Raw genomic sequence first — 18489 nt, 5'->3', positions numbered from 1 at the left:
ACTGGCATGCATGTATGAATAAATGAATTTATGTATGTTTGAATGAATGATTAAATAAATGTTTGAATGTATGACTGCTTGATTCCTGAACCTGATATTCAAGGCCTTTTACAGTCAGGCTCCTGACTACTTTTCTAGCCCTTTCTCAAGCCTAAATTCTGTCCTGCAGGATGCAATCCTACCTGCCAGCTTTATCAGGTTTGCTCTCTCTTAAGCAGTCTGAACTTTTCTTTAGAGAATCTAATTCCTGTCATCTTTTCTTGTTGTTACCATAACTATCCTTAGATTCTACCTTCCTTTCCTCACATACTCTCCCTCTTTCAGTTCTCTTCCTTTCATTCTGTGTTTTTACCTCTTTCATTTTGTGGTTTTGCAGTCACTAAATTGTGTCTGACTCTTTGCAAACCCCTGGATTGCAGCATGCCAGGCTTCCCTGTCCTTTACCATCTCCTGGAGTTAGCTGAAATTATGTCCGTTCAGTTGGTGATGGACACATATACAAGTAATTTAGGAACTAAGACAATTTTGACAAGATCTACAACAGAGATGAGGATGAGATGGTTAAAATAGCACCACCTGTGTTGTAGATCTTTTCAGAATTGCCTTAGTTCCTAAATTACTTGTATACATGTCTTTTACCTCACTGAATTAAGATGGTCTACAAGGTATATACTGGCTGTCTTGTTTTTATATTTCCTACATTTCTTAGCATAGTATCATATATTATAGATACTCTATAAAAATTTAATTGAAATAAAAAAAGGACTTTTAGAGAGATGAGAAGAGCAGTTCTTCAGTTTTTGTAAAGATACTTGTTCATTGTAAAATTCAAACAAAGAAAAGTTGTAGAAAGAAAATAAAAGTTTCCTGGACGCTCGTTCTCTACAGGTAATCATCGTTTGTCCTTTGGTGAACATTTGGCTGACCAAACCACATCGAGTCACATAGTGTTATACCGTGTGTATGCACCAAACCTTAACTAACCACCTCTTGGTGGACATGTAGTTACTTGTTTTGTTGTTGGAGGAGAGAAGGACAGTAAACATCCTTATTATGTATATAATTTTCCTCTTTTGACTCATTCTTTAAAAGTAGGAGTACTTAGTAAAACAATATGCCTAGTTTGTTTTGTTACATATAGAAAATAGTTTTATTTAAAAAAAAAACTTTATTATCCATATTGATATAGTTAGAAGTAGTTACTGTTATTAACTTATTTGGAGCACTTTTCTGTGTCACATCTTTTTAATCTTTTTACATCTAATTTTTTCTTAATCCTTGTAGCACCCCCATAAGGTAGATAATTTTACATGGTGATTCTTAGGCACAAAGAAATTAAGTAATTTATCATTGTTCACACAGCTTTGTTTTGAACTGTGGTCCTTTTGACTTCAGAGCCCAAGTTATTGTCCGCCAATAACTTTTACTTTGAACCATTCTTTGTTAGTCCCTCCCTTTTTTTTCTTTTCGTATGCTTTCAATCAGTGGTCTTGAGCCAGGTTAAAGTGAGAGACTTCTGTATGGAACACAGTTTAAAAATTTTTGTAAGTTCCCTTGAAGTCATAGCATTGTGAAAGATTACTCACATATTTACATTGAATTTACAGGACTTTATAATTCATTATTGTATTATAAAGTGAAAAGTTAGATATATGAGTGAATTGGAGCTTGACCACAAATCAGAAAGTTTTACTTGGAAAATCCATTATTTATTGAATGTGTAGTTGACTTTAAATGGCTTTTTGTTTCATATAGTGAAACTGGAAGCCTAAAGGTTACAAATACATTACCTCTGATTTTTACTTTATGAGCTGAATACATATATTTATTTAGTTAGTAAGTTCAGACACTGTTTATTGAGTGATACTTTTATATTTAATTCTACCCTCACTTGCCAGAAAACCGTGATACCTACATCTGGGACCTCTTGCTGCCTCTGGCACATTTCTCACATGGACTGTCCCACATATTGCTGTGCCCAGAATGGGCCTGCAGACAAGCCAAAGAAGAGGAAGCTGTGATAGAGACTTGGGCTATTAGTCTGTCTATATACCCGCCCAAATCCCCTTCTCAAACTTTTTTTTTGGCATATGGTTGGGTCAGTTTTTGAGTTACCAGGTGCAAATAAGGTAGTTTTATGGTCTTAATATTAAGCGTTAAGGAAAGAGAGGCATGGTAAGGATAATATAATAGGATTGGGTGACTTGCAGTACACATCGAGGATAAAGAGTTGAAAGATGACCAAACTAAAAAGGACAGAAAGAAGCAATGGAGTAATAATCCTTGCTTTCTCATCAGGCTCATTGTGATCTTTTAGTCTTAAAGTATCATGCAGTTTTTGAAATTGAACCTGGTACAATTCTAGATACGAAGTTTCTAATGTTGTAAAGATGAGTGAGGTAGACAGGCATCAAGGTAGAACTGTATTGTAAAGACAAATGAGTGTTCTTCAAACAGCTCCGTAAGGGGGGATGGGAGCAGTCTCCATATTCTCACCCCTAATTCATCAGCTTTTGTACAAATTTTTATTTGATGGAGAGGTATTATGGCTGAAAAATGGCTTGTGTAGATTTGTAAAATGAAAATTTATATTTTAATATATAAAGAATTCGGAAAATTTGAAAGATATTTGATATTTGAATTATTGAAAGATAATACCATTTTTATAGCAAATATTAATTTCAAAGTTATTCATTAACCAAAAGCAAACATATGCAAGAAGGAAACATTAATTGATTTTTTTACTTTAAGGGAACAGATGCTGCTTGTGTTGCTCAGAGTCACGGAATCTGTACTGAAGATGCCATCACAAGCTTTTCTGCAGTTCCAGGGGAAAAAAAACATGACTTTGGCAGGTCGACTTGCAGGACCACTTTTCCAGGCAATAAAAATAAATAAATAAATAGATAAATAGGTGGATAGATACGTATTTTTTCTTAAGATTCATTGAGCCCTGAACTTGTTTCTTGGGGAAAAAAGCTTTAAATCAGAAATCATATTAAAGGAGCTTTTGTAGAGCCAAATAAAAGTTGTATATCTAGTAGTATGTTTGCCATACATACAAACTAACAGCCTAGCAGAATAGATGAGATACCAGTCAGGCCTATGAAAAAAAGTGTTAAACTGATGACATTTACTTTATTTCTTGTGGGGTACACTTTCATATGATTGCAAAAAGATGCCAGAAGGCTTTGTGGTAATGATTTGATTGTTTGCGTTATGAGTTTCCAAGTCTCTGGCGTTGTTAGAAAAACAAAACTTCTTTTAAGTTGTTCTGTAGTTTAAAAAAAAGTAAATCAAGATTCTTTCCCACCACGATATACTGTTAGACTTTATCCTCTTCACGTCTTCATTTGAAGTATCAGTAGTAGTTGATGATATAGGAATTACATGTTGTGTTTTCCAACCCAAGGATAGAGTACTGACTTTACATGTGTAATAGATTATTTGGAGAACAAAAAGCAAAATAATGTTTTTTTAAAGACAAAACATTAAATATAAACACATGGATAAAATGGCTCTTAATGTCAAGGATAAAAACTATCTCAGATCTAAGTCTTGGCCATTTAGTGTAGCTTTTCAATTTAATATTTTTTTCCCAGATGGTGCTAGTTTACCTAAAATTCTGTGTTGATAGTGAATAAGTCTTTCAAATCAGCTACATTTATTATTTAAATTCCTTTTGACCATTAGTCTTTTATCCCCCCCCCCCATCATTAGAACTATAGCACTCATCATGGTGAGTGCTATTGGATGATACAATTTTAGCTTGCTATATGGAATAATATTTTTGTTCTCTGAATGGAGTGGAAAGCACTAGTTATTACTGTTTTATGTCATAAACTCTGCTTATTTTTATCTTTATGTTTAATGTTAAACTTATGTAAAATTTGTTGAGTTATGTTTTTAAAACACTTTGTGACTATTTCTTCAATAGGATTTTATCTTCAGTAGAATTCTATAAAGTCTCAAGAGTATAGTCTGATCATTAATTTCTGCCCTTTTATAAATAAGTTTTTTATTCTATGATTGAATTTGTACGGAACACCTTTAATTCCACTGGTGTCTTTAAAGTCAAATTTAATTTTATCAAGTTTACATACAAATTTTCAGAAACATGTATCAATAAGTTAAATACATCTCTAGTAACTTTTTCTTTTAGAATATTCAAATTGTGTAGTTAGTGATTTCAATCTTTTTTTGAGAATGTTAGTAGTTAGTTCAGTAACTACTAATTACTCAGTTATTTCAACCTGTAATAATGTGGAGACTTGTCTCTTTTTGAACAACATGTACTTAACATTAATGTAATGTACCATGAAAGGTAGTTAAACTTTAGGGAGATTTCTTTTCAGTTTTGGTAACTTGTCCTAATGTTAGAATGTTGGAAATTGTCAGCTTTTGAAATTTGGAGTAGATGCTAATGAGTGCGTGTGTTACTTTTATAAGTATTATGTACCAAGAAAGGATATCATGGATATTATGTGATTTAAAGTTCTACTAGTTTGGGGATAATTTTTTAATAATTTATTTTGAACATATTTCATTATTATTTCTGATTATTTGTCTTTATAGACTCTTATAGTTGCCTGGATTAAAGCAAATCTAAATGTGTACATCTCTCGGGAACTTTGGGATGACTTACTCTCGGTATTGTCATCGTTGACCTATTGGGAAGAGTTAGCCACTGAATGGTCGCTGACTATGGAGACACTAACTAAAGTTTTAGCTAGAAATTTATATAGTTTGGATCTCAGTGATTTACCATTGGATAAGCTGAGTGAACAGAAACAAAAAAAGCACAAAGGGAAAGGTAAGAGTTATTCACAGAGATGCTTCATATAAATTTGTTTAAATAATTTGCTCTGGGAGTATCAAGCCAGGGAGAGGAGTGAAGGTGAAAGTCATAATTTCTCTTAATTATTCCCTCCTTAATTTACTCTGAAGGTTAAAAATTTTCAACAGTGAAGCATGTACTTACCTGGTAACTGTTCTTGAAGAACCTTAAATTCAGTGGTTCTGTGCATATCTAATAAAGCTAAGTAGTCCAGAATCTTAAATATTTTATTTTTAACAATTAACCAAACTGAAAAATTATAAAACACTCTTCCTTTTTATCAAACACGTATTTTTTATTAAAACTTAGAAGGTGATTTCATGTTACTATATTCGATAAGAAGTACTTGGGAAATTCTTTTGAAAGCATTTCCTTAGTTTTAACTAAAAGCAAACATTCCCTGACTATGGATTATGTTTCTATCTAATGTTAAAAAGCTGGAGAGGGCCGGTAACATAGTGATTATATCAAAGAAACATGTCTTTATAATGCTAGTAATAGTGCTCTATCACTAAAGTCATGTCTGACTCTTGTGACCCCATGGATGTAGCCTGCCAGGCCCCCTCTGTCCGTAGGATTTTTTAGGCAAGAGTACTGGAGCAGGTTGCCATTTCCTTTTCCAGGGGATCTTCCTCACCCAGGGATTGAACCTGGGCCTCCTGCATTGCAGACAGATTCCTTACCTACTCAGCCACCGGGGAAGACTTTTATAATACTGAGTTTGCTAGGATTTTTTGTTATTAATAATTAGTTGCTATCTAGAGATGACACGAGTCACATTTCATACTTAACAGTCCAAAGTGGTAAGTATGTGACCAAACTACTTTTTCCTGGACTGTTTATTTCCCAAGTGGCTATTATTGGCAGGTAAAGATAGAGTAACTTCCTTCACAGGATGGATTTTGGTTAGTTCACTTTCTATCATTTTTTGCTTGTCTAAATGTTTCACTTCTATATGAAATAAGTGGGTGGCAGAGGATTTATTATCACTTATTGTTGATGATGCCTCAGTTTTGGAATGTGATTTTTACACAATAAATTTCAAAAAACCCTTTCAGTACACAAGCATGTTATCTAGTTACTTTACGAGTAAACCTAAGAATCTGAGGCAGAATGGCATACATAATTTGATGCAGTTATTGATGAGATGACAGTGCACTGAGATTGAACATCTGCATTTCTAGGAGTGGGACATGAATTTCAGAAAGTTTCAGTTGACAAGTCATTTTCTAGAGGATGGAGTCGCGATCAGCCTGGCCAAGCCCCAATGAGGCAGAGAAGTGCAACAACCACTGGTTCCCCAGGCACAGAAAAGGCAAGGAGTATAGTACGGCAAAAAACTGTTGGTATGTACTTCTTAAAATCATGAGAATTGTGTGCAGTGATATGTTTATAGTTCTTAGTAACAACGTATGCAAACACACAGTTTTCATATCAGTTGTTTTTCTGTTGTTAAATGAAAAACTTCTATAGCAAAACTTATTTCAGGACTACTTGGAGTCTGATGACATACTGTGTTATTCCTTTATGCTAGTAAGATGTATCTTACATTACTGTTGTAATTTATTTTACCATTGATGTCAATAATTTTAAATTGTTATTTTACAGAATTGAGAAGTAGAACTCTGATTCACTCTACAGAACTCATGCATTAACTGATGTAGTTTCTAATAAACATGAAAAAATAGGGTAGCTTATTTTCAGTGCTACATTTATATAATTGTATTGGCTTCACAGACTTCCAGTGAGGAATTTACATTTTCTGCTTATAGACAGCTGAGGCCAAGGTAGAGTATATTGCTGGGTTCCTTGCTGCCTTTAACAAGTAGGGAAGACCTTTCTAGTCTTGGAAATATCCACAGAGGGCAGTGACGGAAAGAATTTCTGGATGTGAGATCACTTGGCATCTGTGGACCTAGTTACCGTCTTGCTCCTTTCTTCTCAGATTTAAAACCTGGTCTTCATCATAGTAGAAAGAGTGCTGCAGTGAAAAGCAAGAGCACTTTGTCCTGATCTCTTTTCACTCTCATCACTAAATAGCTCGATAACCTTGAATAATTTACTGAACTTTCTAGACTTTATTTACTTCATCTGTGTAGTTGGAATGATAGTATCTCATATGCCTGAAACAAAAATTGCTAGAAGTTACTTTAGGCTTTGCAATCTGATTCTGTGAAAGTGGAGTTTTCTGTGGGAATGTATCTATATTTTATAGAGTCTATGAAAAACACTTATTTTAAATAAATTTAAAATTGTAAGATATGTCTTCTATAAAGGAGGTGTTCTAAAGTGTTAAGAATTAGAGTTCTAAAGGAAGAAACAAGTAAAAGAAAAGAAGGAAATTAAAGGTTTTAAAAGAATTTAAAACGTTTAGTTTAAAATTGTTCAAAAGAATATTTTCACAGTTGTCTCCTGCCTGTAAAATAACCATAGAATTATATTGATTGTATGTCAAGCAAGAAGAATAAGAAATTATACAAGGAAAAAGGATACTGGATAAAAATGAATATAATACTTGGATATTTTGGTATAGAATTATATTTTGAAATTCTTATGGAACATGTTGATTACATCTGAAATGCCTTTCTTCATTTTATGTTAAGGTCACATGTATAGAAAATATTTCTGTATTGGTTAAGAAGGAATTCTAAGTTTAAAATTTTACTTTATTTTACTTAAAAATAGAATATTTTTTAAAGGTTATATATATTTTTCTGATTTATGCTTAATGTGAAAGATAAAAGTTTAAGGAAGCGTAAAAACATCTTAGGTATCTAATGAGAAGAAATCATAGCTAACATGATGGCATATTTCTAATCTTTATAAAAGCATATAATGATTAAAATACTCATCTTAAGTGCATGCCTGACTAATTACTTTCTGATACTCTGTCAAAATCTTATCTGGCTTGTTCATTGGACTGACCAATCAAAAGTTTAATGCATAATAAATTTTGTTCAGAAAGGTGCCTACATAAAGTATTTAGAAAATACTAAAAGGGAAACACATTAAATTAGGATATTCTTTAGACATATATTTTCTTAAATTTTTAATTTTTTATGTTTTTAGGGAATGTACATAGTTAAAAATTCAAACTGTGATAAAGCATATATGTATTCTAATAAGTCATTCCTGCATCACTGCTCCTCACCCACCCAGGTCACCCCATTAGAGATAACTGCTATTACTAGTTTTTGAGGATTTTTCTAAAATTGTGCATATACTATAATGTATGCATGGCTTTTAGTCATTCAAATGAAAAATACTTCTACTTACAGTGGAAGCTTTGTTACAAGCATTGAGGATACATGTGAGAACAAACTTAATAAACTCCATTGAAGCTGACAATTCTTGTGTCAGGGGAGACCCATAATAAGCAGATAAACCAAACATCAGGCAGTATTATGTGCTATGAAGAAAAGTAAAATAGGGTAAGGGGCAAGAGTATAAGGATAGAGAAATGGGACTGTTAGATAGGGAGGTCAGTGAAGGCCTGTCTAATCATATAAGAACAGAGACCTGAATAAACTGAGAGGAAGCATCTAGGGAAAAGTGTTCGAGGCAGAATGAAAAGAATAAAAGCCCTAGTCTAAGAGTGTGCTTTGTTATTTAAGGAAGAGTAAAGAGGCCAGACTGGTTCCAAATAGGAAAAGGAGTACGTCAAGGCTGTATATTGTCACCCTGCTTATTTAACTTATATGCAGAGTACATCATGAGAAACGTTGGACTGGAAGAAACACAAGCTGGAATCAAGATTGCCGGGAGAAATATCAATAACCTCAGATATGCAGATGACACCACCCTAATGACAGAAAGTGAAGAGGAACTAAAAAGCCTTTTGATGAAAGTGAAAGAGGAGAGTGAAAAACTTGGCTTAAAGCTCAACATTCAGAAAACGAAGATCATGGCATCAGGTCCCATCACTTCATGGGAAGTAGATGGGGAAACAGTGGAAACAGTGTCAGACTTTATTTTGGGGGGCTCCAAAATCACTGCAGATGGTGACCGCAGCCATGAAATTAAAAGACGCTTACTCCTTGGAAGGAAAGTTATGACCAACCTAGATAGCATATTCAAAAGCTACTTTGCCAACAAAGGTCCATCTAGTCAAGGCTATGGTTTTTCCTGTGGTCACGTATGGATGTGAGAGTTGGACTGTGAAGAAGACTGAGCGCCGAAGAATTGATGCTTTTGAACTGTGGTGGTGGAGAAGACTCTTGAGAGTCCCTTGGACTGCAAGGAGATCAGCCCTGGGATTTCTTTGGAAGGAATGATGCTAAAGCTGAAACTCCAGTACTTTGACCACCTCATGCAAAGAGTTGACTCATTGGAAAAGACTCTGATGCTGGGAGGGATTGGGGGCAGGAGGAGAAGGGGACGACTGATGCTGGGAAGGATTGGGGGCAGGAGGAGAAGGGGACGACAGAGGATGAGATGGCTGGATGGTATCACTGACTCAATGGAGGTGAGTCTGAGTGAAGTCTGGGAGTTGGTGATGGACAGGGAGGCCTGGCGTGCTGCGATTCATGGGGTCGCAAAGAATCAGACGCGACTGAACTGACTGAACTGAAAGAGGCCAGAGTGAGTGAAGTGTAGGGTAAGAAAGACAAGAGTGCAAGGAGATGAAGTCAAGCTGTAATGCTGTATCTTAATGATTATTGCATATCAGAAAATGTCAAAACGCCTTGCATCAGATGTATGTTACATAACAGTACCATAATTTAACTTGTATCCTGAAGATGGGCTTTCAGTTTATTTCTAGTTTTGCGGTGTTAAAAATGACACAGAATATAGTTATGTATACTTCTATAACTTGTGCTTGTATGTGGATATGTCTATAGGTTTAGTCTATAGTATTTGAAATTAAATTGCCCTAAAACAATGAAATACCACTACATATCTATCAGAATGGTTGAAATCCGGAACATTTATAACACCAAATGCTGACAAGGATATGGAGCAACAGTAACTCTCATTGGTTGTGAGACTGCAAAATGGTACTGCCACTTTGGAAGATGGTTTCGTAGTTTAGAAAAGTAAATATATTCTTACTGTAGAATCAAACCATCCTTAGCTTTTATCCAGGTAAGTTGGAAACATATGTCCACACAAACATTGGCATGCAAATATCTGTAGCAGCTTTATTCATAGACTTGGAATTTATGCCAAAACTCAGAATCAACCAAGATATTCTTAAATAAGTAAATGATTTGACAAACTGTGGTACATCTATACAGTAGAATATTATTCTTTGAAAAGGTACAGTGAGCTATCAGGACATGGAAAAAAATATGCAAGAGTTCCGAATGCTATTGCTAAGTGAAAGAAACCAATCTGATAATGTTATATACATGGTGATTACAACTATATGATATTATGAAGAAGGGAAAACTGAAGAGACAGTAAAAAGATTGCTGATTGCCAAGGAGTGGAAAGCAGGCCAGTGAGGAGGGAGAAATAAGTGGAGCACAGAGGGTTTAAATAGAGCAGTGAAACTATCCTGTATGGTACTATAATTGTGTATACATGTTATACATTTGTTAGAAGCCTGTAGAATGTACAGCACAAAGAGTGATCCCTAATGTAAACTATAGACTTTTGTTAATAACACTATGTTTTGAAGCTTAGAAACCAGGCAGTAACTTCTCTAGTTATGAAAGTCCTTGATGGCTTCTTCTGGTAGAAGCTGTTGTGTCCACATTGAAAAAATCTGTTGTATAATGTAGCTACCTTCGTTAATGATCTTAGTTAGATCTTCTGGATAGCTTACTGCAGCTTCTACTTCACCACTTGCTGCTGCTTGTGTACTTTTATGTTATGAAGGTAGCTTCTTTCCTTAAATCTCATGAATCAACTCTGCTAGCTTCAAACTTTTCTGTAGCTTCTTCAACTCTCTCAGCCTTCTTAGAATTGAAGCAAGTTAGGGCCTCACTCTGGATTAGGATTTCGCTTAAAGGAATGTTGTGGCTGGTTTGATATTTCCAAATAACTTTCTCCTTACCAGCAATTAGACTGTGTTGCTTTCTTATTTGTCTCTTCAGTCTTAATTTTCTCCAATAATTTTTCCTTCTCATTTACAATTTGACTGTTGGGAGCAAGCAGTCTAGCTCATGGCCTATATTGACTGTTTACTTGTCTTCCTCACTAAACTTAATTATTTCTATTTATAGCATTTGATTTACAGTGAGAGATGTGTGACAGTTCCTTTCACTTGAACACTTAAGAGACCATTGTAGGGTAATTCATTGAAGTTGGGCCAGTTTCAGTAGCTTTACAGAGATTCTGTGATACAAGCTTTAAATTAGTAAGTCCCCCAAAATCTCTGTAGCTAATTCATTGTTATTTTCCATAGTGTAGATTGCACAGCTGTGTGGCACTTAACAGATTTCCAGGTAAACATAAAGATAGTAACAGACGGAGGGGTGTCTTTTTGAAGAATTCATTCAGGATCATAGCACACAAACTTATATCATAGTGATTATGGGGAAAGTTCCAAGGGAAATGCCCAAGCTCTTGCTTCAAGTTGGTGGTAGAAAAGAAAGAATAGAAAGAATTGTTATTTCCAAGGAATTACCTAACCCAAGGGGGAAAACATCAAGACAGCTTGTAATTCATCTGTGGAATCGAGAATTTGATTCAGTTTGGTTCTAAAAGAAATATCTCTTTTTCATCACATCTGATTATCACTGTAGATGGTATTTTACGTTTTGTGTTGATAAGCAGCACTTTAGGTTTTACCTTTGTGTTTATATCTTTGTTCTAACAAGTTTTAAGGAATGATTATCTTGAAGTCAACATAACTTATTTCAAATTGGATCATAAAATTGTTGACCACTTTCACAAGAGGGAGAGGAAGCCAGCAGAAAAATGAGTAGGGTCAGACTCTGACATTCTGTATATGGTTTCCATTTAAAATACACTTAACCTTTAATATAATACATGGGAAGTCATACACTGAAGGCACGTTGTTGCCTTTTCTGAATATATTCCAACCTTCCACATTTTGCTACACATATACATAAAAAAGCTACTCTTAAAGAATCTGTTATTTTGCTAGCATTAATAAATTTGGGGAATAGGGACTCTTAGATTATTCTTTTCCAGTGATAAACTCTATGACATGCATCTTGTTTTTGGTTAGTAATTTTTTTGGTTTTCTCTTCTATATGTTCACAATTAAAACTTTAGTTTTTTTTTCAAATGATTTTGCTGTGCTTATCCAAATATAGGTACTCAGTCAGTAAAGATTTATTGAGCTCATATGTGCCAGGCACCGGAGATAAGAAGAAGATAACAGTTTTTGCCTTTGAAAAACTGGGAGGCATATAAAATGTACAGTCCACTAAAAATAGATTGTAAGCTTTGTAAAAAAGAGGAATTCTTGTTTGTTTTGCTAACTGCTGTATTGCTAGTAAATTAACTATGTGGGAAAGTCTTAAAGCTTCACAGATGAGATGACATTTTATATATGAAGGAGTGTCAAGAAGAAAAGAAGACCAAATATATTATGGACTCATAAAGCCATGTTGTGAAAGAGCATGGAATTTTCAAGAAATGGTATAAAATTCTGTGTGGCAGTAGAATGGAATAACAGGAGGAGGAGATCAAGTTTCAGTGGATATTGTGGTTGGATTGCAAAGGCCCTGTTATACTTAAGGGATTGAAGCATTGGGGAACCAGCTGTTTCTAATAATCAGGAAAACCTAAGATTTTTGAAATGATGGTAACATTCAAATATATATGTATTATGTCACCATTACACTAGATTTTATGCAATATTGTATCTTTTAAAATCTTTATACCTTCATTTATTCAAGAATCTCTTAAGTGTTAAAAAGTACTTGAGATATAAACTTGACTATTAATTTATTTCTAAGGGTGTCAAAATTTGTCTTTAATTTTGCAAACTGGTTACTTTTAAGAAATTACCAAATACAACTAAATACAAATGAAAAATTTTAATTTAATCTTTTAAGTTTTTATGTAATATAGTTAAGATTTGCATAAACACAAACTTATTTTTCTCAATAACTTGATTCTTCATGCTGATTCCAAATGCTATTTTCTATAAATATTTTTACTTAAAATTTTAAAATTTAGATACTGTTATCTTTAAATAAGAGATACTGATGTAATTAAGCATTCTTCTTCTATCAGTAACAGATACTAACCATGAGATTCAATCCTTTAGATTATGAATTACATATAATTGTCTAAAAAAGACCTATGAGTAACTTTGAAACTTTATTAGGGAAAAGTATGAAAGTAGGAATTTGCTCTTGGAATTCAGCTTCATTAAGAAGAGTTGCTCAGTGTGGCTCAGAAAAATGCCCAAATATGGTACCCAAAATCTCTTGAAACAATTGATATGGAGTCTTTGCAGTGTTTCTGTTCAACAAACTTTTCAGTCTTTAGTTTTGAGAACATAGTGCTAATTAAAGTGTATGCTGTTTTTAATGCTATACCATTGTAACTGCTAATAATGAAAAACAAAAAAAATCATTTTCCTGCTTTACACAAAAAGATTTACATTTGAAATGTCATGTGTGTTCTCTGATTTCTTTTCTTACAGCTTGCCAGTATTTGCCGTGCTGAAATGTTTTAATTTAAGATTTCCTTCCTTTGTATCTTTTAGTTTTCTCTGTTGCTGCTTTTTCTATGACACAAGCCTTTCATTATAGTCACTCTTCTTTTTTCCTTCCCCACTTCTTTCTGTTCCTTTTTTAAAGCCATGAGAAGCCGATCCATTGGTGAATGTGCTCTGCCATCGGCCTATATACGCAGTGCTAAAAGTGCTCCTGTTCTGATCCATACTTCCAAACCCTTCTTGCCTGATATTGTTCTCACTCCCCTTTCTGATGAGCTTTCAGGTAGTGCCACCTCTGCTAATTTCTGCACCACCTTTTTCACTTTTTAATTCTTCTGCTTTCAAATTTTGCTTAATCAAATAAACTCTTCAAAGTTAATTTCTTTGGGGGAGGTGTGGGAAATTGGGAAAGTGGTTGAGAAATCAACATTTTGAGTTATTTGAACTCTAATGCTATCCTTGCAGTTCATTCTGGAAGTGCTAAGTTTAGTGCTGTGCCAATGACCAATATTTGGGGCTGTAAATGGCCAGGGTTCTTTTTTTTTCTGTTCATGTCTGATTTTTTTTCTTCTCAGGTGGTCAGGTAAACTAGTAATGTATATTTAGAATTTCATTTATAATGTCATCATTTGACTGAATATATGGTAAATATTAAATAGTGCATTCTCCATCATCTGTAGTAATGAAATTTAAGCTAGGGGGAATCAAGTATATAATCGAAAAGTTGCTTTGGAATAAATCTTTATAATAGTGTATAGAATTCTAATAACTAATTTTTAAACCAAATAACAAAACCATTCTGTGAAGCCCCAATTTCTAAGGAGCCTCAGAACCTTTGCTCAGAAAGTGATCAACTTTCCACTTCTGCCTCAGGTCCTTTATCTGCAGTACTGAGATGATCTCCTCTTTAATAAGGCATAATTAACATAATAAAATGCATAGTTCCTAGGTTCATTTCAATTAGATTTGAGAATTGTACACCCCTCATCATCTTTCACCCCAAACAAAATATAGAATATTTCCATTACTCCCAAAATTCCCTAGTGACACTTTCAAGTCAGTCTCTCCCTCTGTCTGTCTCACACACAGTCATTTCTACCACCTTAGCTTAGTTTTTTCTTAAAAAATTTTTTTTCTGTATGACTAGAATTATAGTGCCTTGTCTTTTAGACAGAAGCAAGTTTGTTTTTAATATACACTTGGTACTTGAGCAATGCAAGAGTGAAGGTTGCTGTCCTTCCATATTATCCAAAATCCATGTATATATAACTTTACAATGAGCCCTCCACTTCTGTGATTTCACATGGGCAGATTTGATCAACCACACATAGTGTAGTGATACAGTACAAATTTATTTGTAAAAACCCACAAATAAGTGGACCCACACAGCTTAAGGGCTTCCCTGGTGGCTTAGCGGTAAAGAATCTGCCTGCCAATGCAGGAGAGGCAGGTTCAGTCTCTGGGTTGGGAAGATCCCCTGGAGAAGGAAATGGCAACCCACTCCAGTAATCTTGCCTGGGAAGTCCCATGGACAGAGGAGCCTGACAGGCTGTAGTCCATGGGGTTGCCACAGAGTTGGATACAGCTCAGCACAGTTCAGAGCCCTGCTCAAGAGTCAGCTGTACTTATGCAAAATGTGCTGGCTTAAAGAAAGTTACTTGTGCATTCTTGGGTGCTTTCCTATCATTTTCTTAGGAGTGTTTCCTTCATATTGTGACTTTTGGTGAGGTTACTGATTTTTATTTTTTAACAACCTATCTTTGTACCCTTTTAGTTCCTAATGAACTGTAGGCTTATGCGAGAGAAGGTGCATTTTTATTAATAATGTTATTTCAAGTTCATGAAGGTCCCTTCCACCATCCCTAATCCTGGTAAGATCAGAGATTTTTCCCAAACCAAGAGGAGGTACATAAGTGAAAGCTAAAAAGGCAAGTGAACTATGTTTTTCATAGTTTAATCTGTCCCCCTGATGTAAGCGGGCTTAGTTGAACTCATATTTCCTGGGTGCATCATCTTAAGAACAAGAGTTGAGGTTTCTATAACTGCTTTACCAGTAAGACAATGAAACTACCCCATAGACAATCACTCTAGCTTTTGGTTAGAAGTATAATTTTCCAGAAAAATATTTACCTGATACTCTTGACTACTTACATGGCAAAAAGACACTCCTTTTAATTCTTTTATATTTGTTTAACATACTATGATTTCTAAGAATGAACTGTCAGTTTTCAGTGTACTCTATTGTTATCTAGCCCTTTTTTCTCCTCCAGTATTCTGGGTTAGATGACTATTCAGTCTATATTGTTGTAAATGTGATTCTGCATGGTATAACTTTATATAGATAGACTAAACTAATTGAGTCGCTGAATATCCTTTGAGAGTTTTTCTTAAGCTCCATGAACTATTTCAACAGCATTGACACAGTCACTGACATGAGTTCTTAACATTGAACTCATCTGATGTTGAACAAATGTTTCTTCCCAGACTTGTGTCTGTCTTTGGTTTTGATATAATATCCTGGGGGTTTCAGAAGATCTTACTTTATTTCTTAAAGCTCTGCAGGTAGTGCTGGTGTCTGGGCAGGCACATTTTCCCTGTCGTGTCTCCTATACCACCAGATTGTACTTTTACATATATGGTAGCCCAGTCTAGCAGTCTTTATTTTCCTGAAAAAAGCAAGAGAAGTCAGAAATCTCAATAATTTTTCTTAAGTAAATTAGCTTTCACTGCCAAAAATAATACTTTCATGATAGAAGGCATGTAAAAGAACATAAGCATGGTAGGCAATTGACTTTTGCAACTGTTGTTGCTATTTTCTAATCAAGTACTGTCCTAGTCTGAAATTGTTTACAGGCCCACTTTCTTCCCAGTTAGTTCTCAAAACTGCTAATTTTTTTGCCACATTTGATGCTGTTAAATTCTAGGCTGTCTAAACCATGTTACATAGACTGCTAAGGTTATTAGCAGTACTTCATTATTTGAATTGAGCACTGTAGAGCAAAATGTTTTTGATCTTTCAACTTTTACTTTCTGAGTATCAGAAGAAAGAAGATGGTATGTCTCATGGCCCATCTTGTTCCTAAGATCTGCCTAATCAGGAGAATAATTTCCTATCTAATCAAACAAGTAGGCCCTTCTTTGCACAAAGAAATTTATTCCTTCTCACCAATATGTGATAGTAATTTTCTACAATTTTTGCGCCTAGAACACCAGCAGATTCTAGTGTAATTCTAAATTACACTAGAATTTTTTTCACTGAAATAATTTATGTTAATTCTTTTAAAAGTACATCTCAAGAAAAATTTGAAGCTAACTTAAACATGGTATTATTTAACGTGTTTGCAAACAAACACTAAATCTGTATAATTTTCTTATAAAAAATGTATTGGTCATTTATCTATTTCCAGAATTTGAGTCAAGGAAACAACATTAAAAGGGTAAGAGTAGATGATAGTTTCGTATTTTAAATTTTAGTAGTCTAAAATTAATTATTTTGGTTTGTTGCTTTTCAGTCTTTTCATATGATTTTAATGATGTGGATACTGCTTTGAATTACCTACAAAGTGAATATCTAGTTTTAAAAAGATGTAGAGTTTTTGCTAGCCTCTACTAATAATAATTCTTAACTTACCTTGAAGGTACATTTTCATTATAGTCCAAATAGGCAAAAAAAAAAAAAAAAAATTTTTTTTTTATTACATAAGGGAACATTGTCTTTTCCTTCAGTAATTAAAAAAAAAAAAAAACAAACCTTGAGCCTCTAAATAACATCAGTGTCTACATATATTAATATAAATGATTTTATGAATTCAAGAGCTGTAAAAATATTGCCACTCATAGCTGCTGTTTGTGATTAACTGGGAATAGAATTTAGCTTTGGTAAAAGGGATTTGGGTACTTTTTTCTGTACCTCATTTTAGAGATTATTAAAATTTTCCAATAGTATCTTAGTATTATACTTGAGAAACTAGCTTGATATTTTACTAGTTAGCAGCTACTAGTTTTTTAATATCAGAGAAGACAATGGCACCCCACTCCAGCACTCTTGCCTGGAAAATCCCATGAACAGAGGAGCCTGGTGGGCTGCCAGTCCATGGGGTCGCTAAGAGTTGGACACGACTGAGCAACTTCACTTTCACTTTTCACTTTCACGCACTGGAGAAGGAAATGGCAACCCACTCCAGTGTTCTTGCCTGGAGAATCCCAGGGACAGGGTAGCCTGATGGGCTGCTGTCTATGGGGTCGCACAGAGTCGGACACGACTGAAGCGATTGCAGCAGCAGCAGCAGTTTTTAATATAAAAAATATGCTTCCCTTCTACCAGTATTTATTGAGCCCCTACTATGTGACAAGAGCTATTTCAGACAATGGGGATATGGTCATGTTAATATAAAAAAAAAAATCCTGAAAAATGGTAAATTTCAGTGAAAATAGTTTTTTTTTTTTTAACATGTTACAAACTAATATTACACTTTCATTTACAGCTTATCTTTTCAAAATATCAAAGAAAACTTTTTGGAAACACAACATTCAGAAAAAACTGTTTTAATCCAGAGATGATTTTCCAACACTTTAATAGTAAAACATCATTAAGCAAATCCAGAGGTGAAACTTGACATTTCAAATACTTTTTAGGCTCTATAGGAAGCATTTTCTCAAATGTTCACTTATTTTTTTAAGTTTATTAAAAAACTTTCTTCTTGTTTTGTTCGGTCATTGGTTAGTTATTCTTTAGACTGAACTAGTTTAATTAGACACTTGTTCAAGGTAAAATGTAAGCAGCGTAATTAAGTAGTTTTAAAGGCCATGTCTGTTTTAACCTGTTATTACCATTATTTTCAGCAATCCAATACAAAGTTTATCCATTGTGTTTTTCTGTATAATTTACTAATACTTGTAGTTGACCTAAGTTTTGATTCCTCAGATTCTTAGCTTTATGGAAATAAATGATTTATAATGTATTAATAGTAATTTTTAATTATTTCATGAATACATAATATATATTATTCAGGAGATAAGAACCTGGACTAATTTTTGCCTTCCTTCAAATCCCAGCTCTCCACCT

General features: G+C 34.2%; 1 protein-coding gene across 9 annotated transcripts in view; it reads left to right on the top strand.

Annotated features, from left to right (window-relative positions):
* Positions 1-18489, top strand: part of RALGAPA1 (Ral GTPase activating protein catalytic alpha subunit 1) — a 211631-nt gene that overhangs the window by 81935 nt on the left and 111207 nt on the right. For 6 of the 9 annotated variants that reach the window (XM_027521476.1, XM_027521471.1, XM_027521470.1 and 3 more), the window contains 4 exons: positions 2752-2881; positions 4576-4813; positions 6022-6183; positions 13567-13707. In XM_027521476.1, coding sequence (XP_027377277.1) covers positions 2752-2881; positions 4576-4813; positions 6022-6183; positions 13567-13707 — 671 coding nt within the window. The remainder of the gene's footprint in view (positions 1-2751; positions 2882-4575; positions 4814-6021; positions 6184-13566; positions 13708-18489) is intronic. The other 3 variants (XM_027521477.1, XM_027521472.1, XM_027521478.1) reach the window with 1 other exon arrangement.

Source organism: Bos indicus x Bos taurus, chromosome 21 (genome assembly GCF_003369695.1).
Source record: "Bos indicus x Bos taurus breed Angus x Brahman F1 hybrid chromosome 21, Bos_hybrid_MaternalHap_v2.0, whole genome shotgun sequence".
Lineage (NCBI taxonomy): Eukaryota > Metazoa > Chordata > Mammalia > Artiodactyla > Bovidae > Bos > Bos indicus x Bos taurus.
The sequence above is the reverse complement of the archived record's forward strand: the minus strand, read 5'-3'. Positions and strand labels throughout refer to the sequence as shown.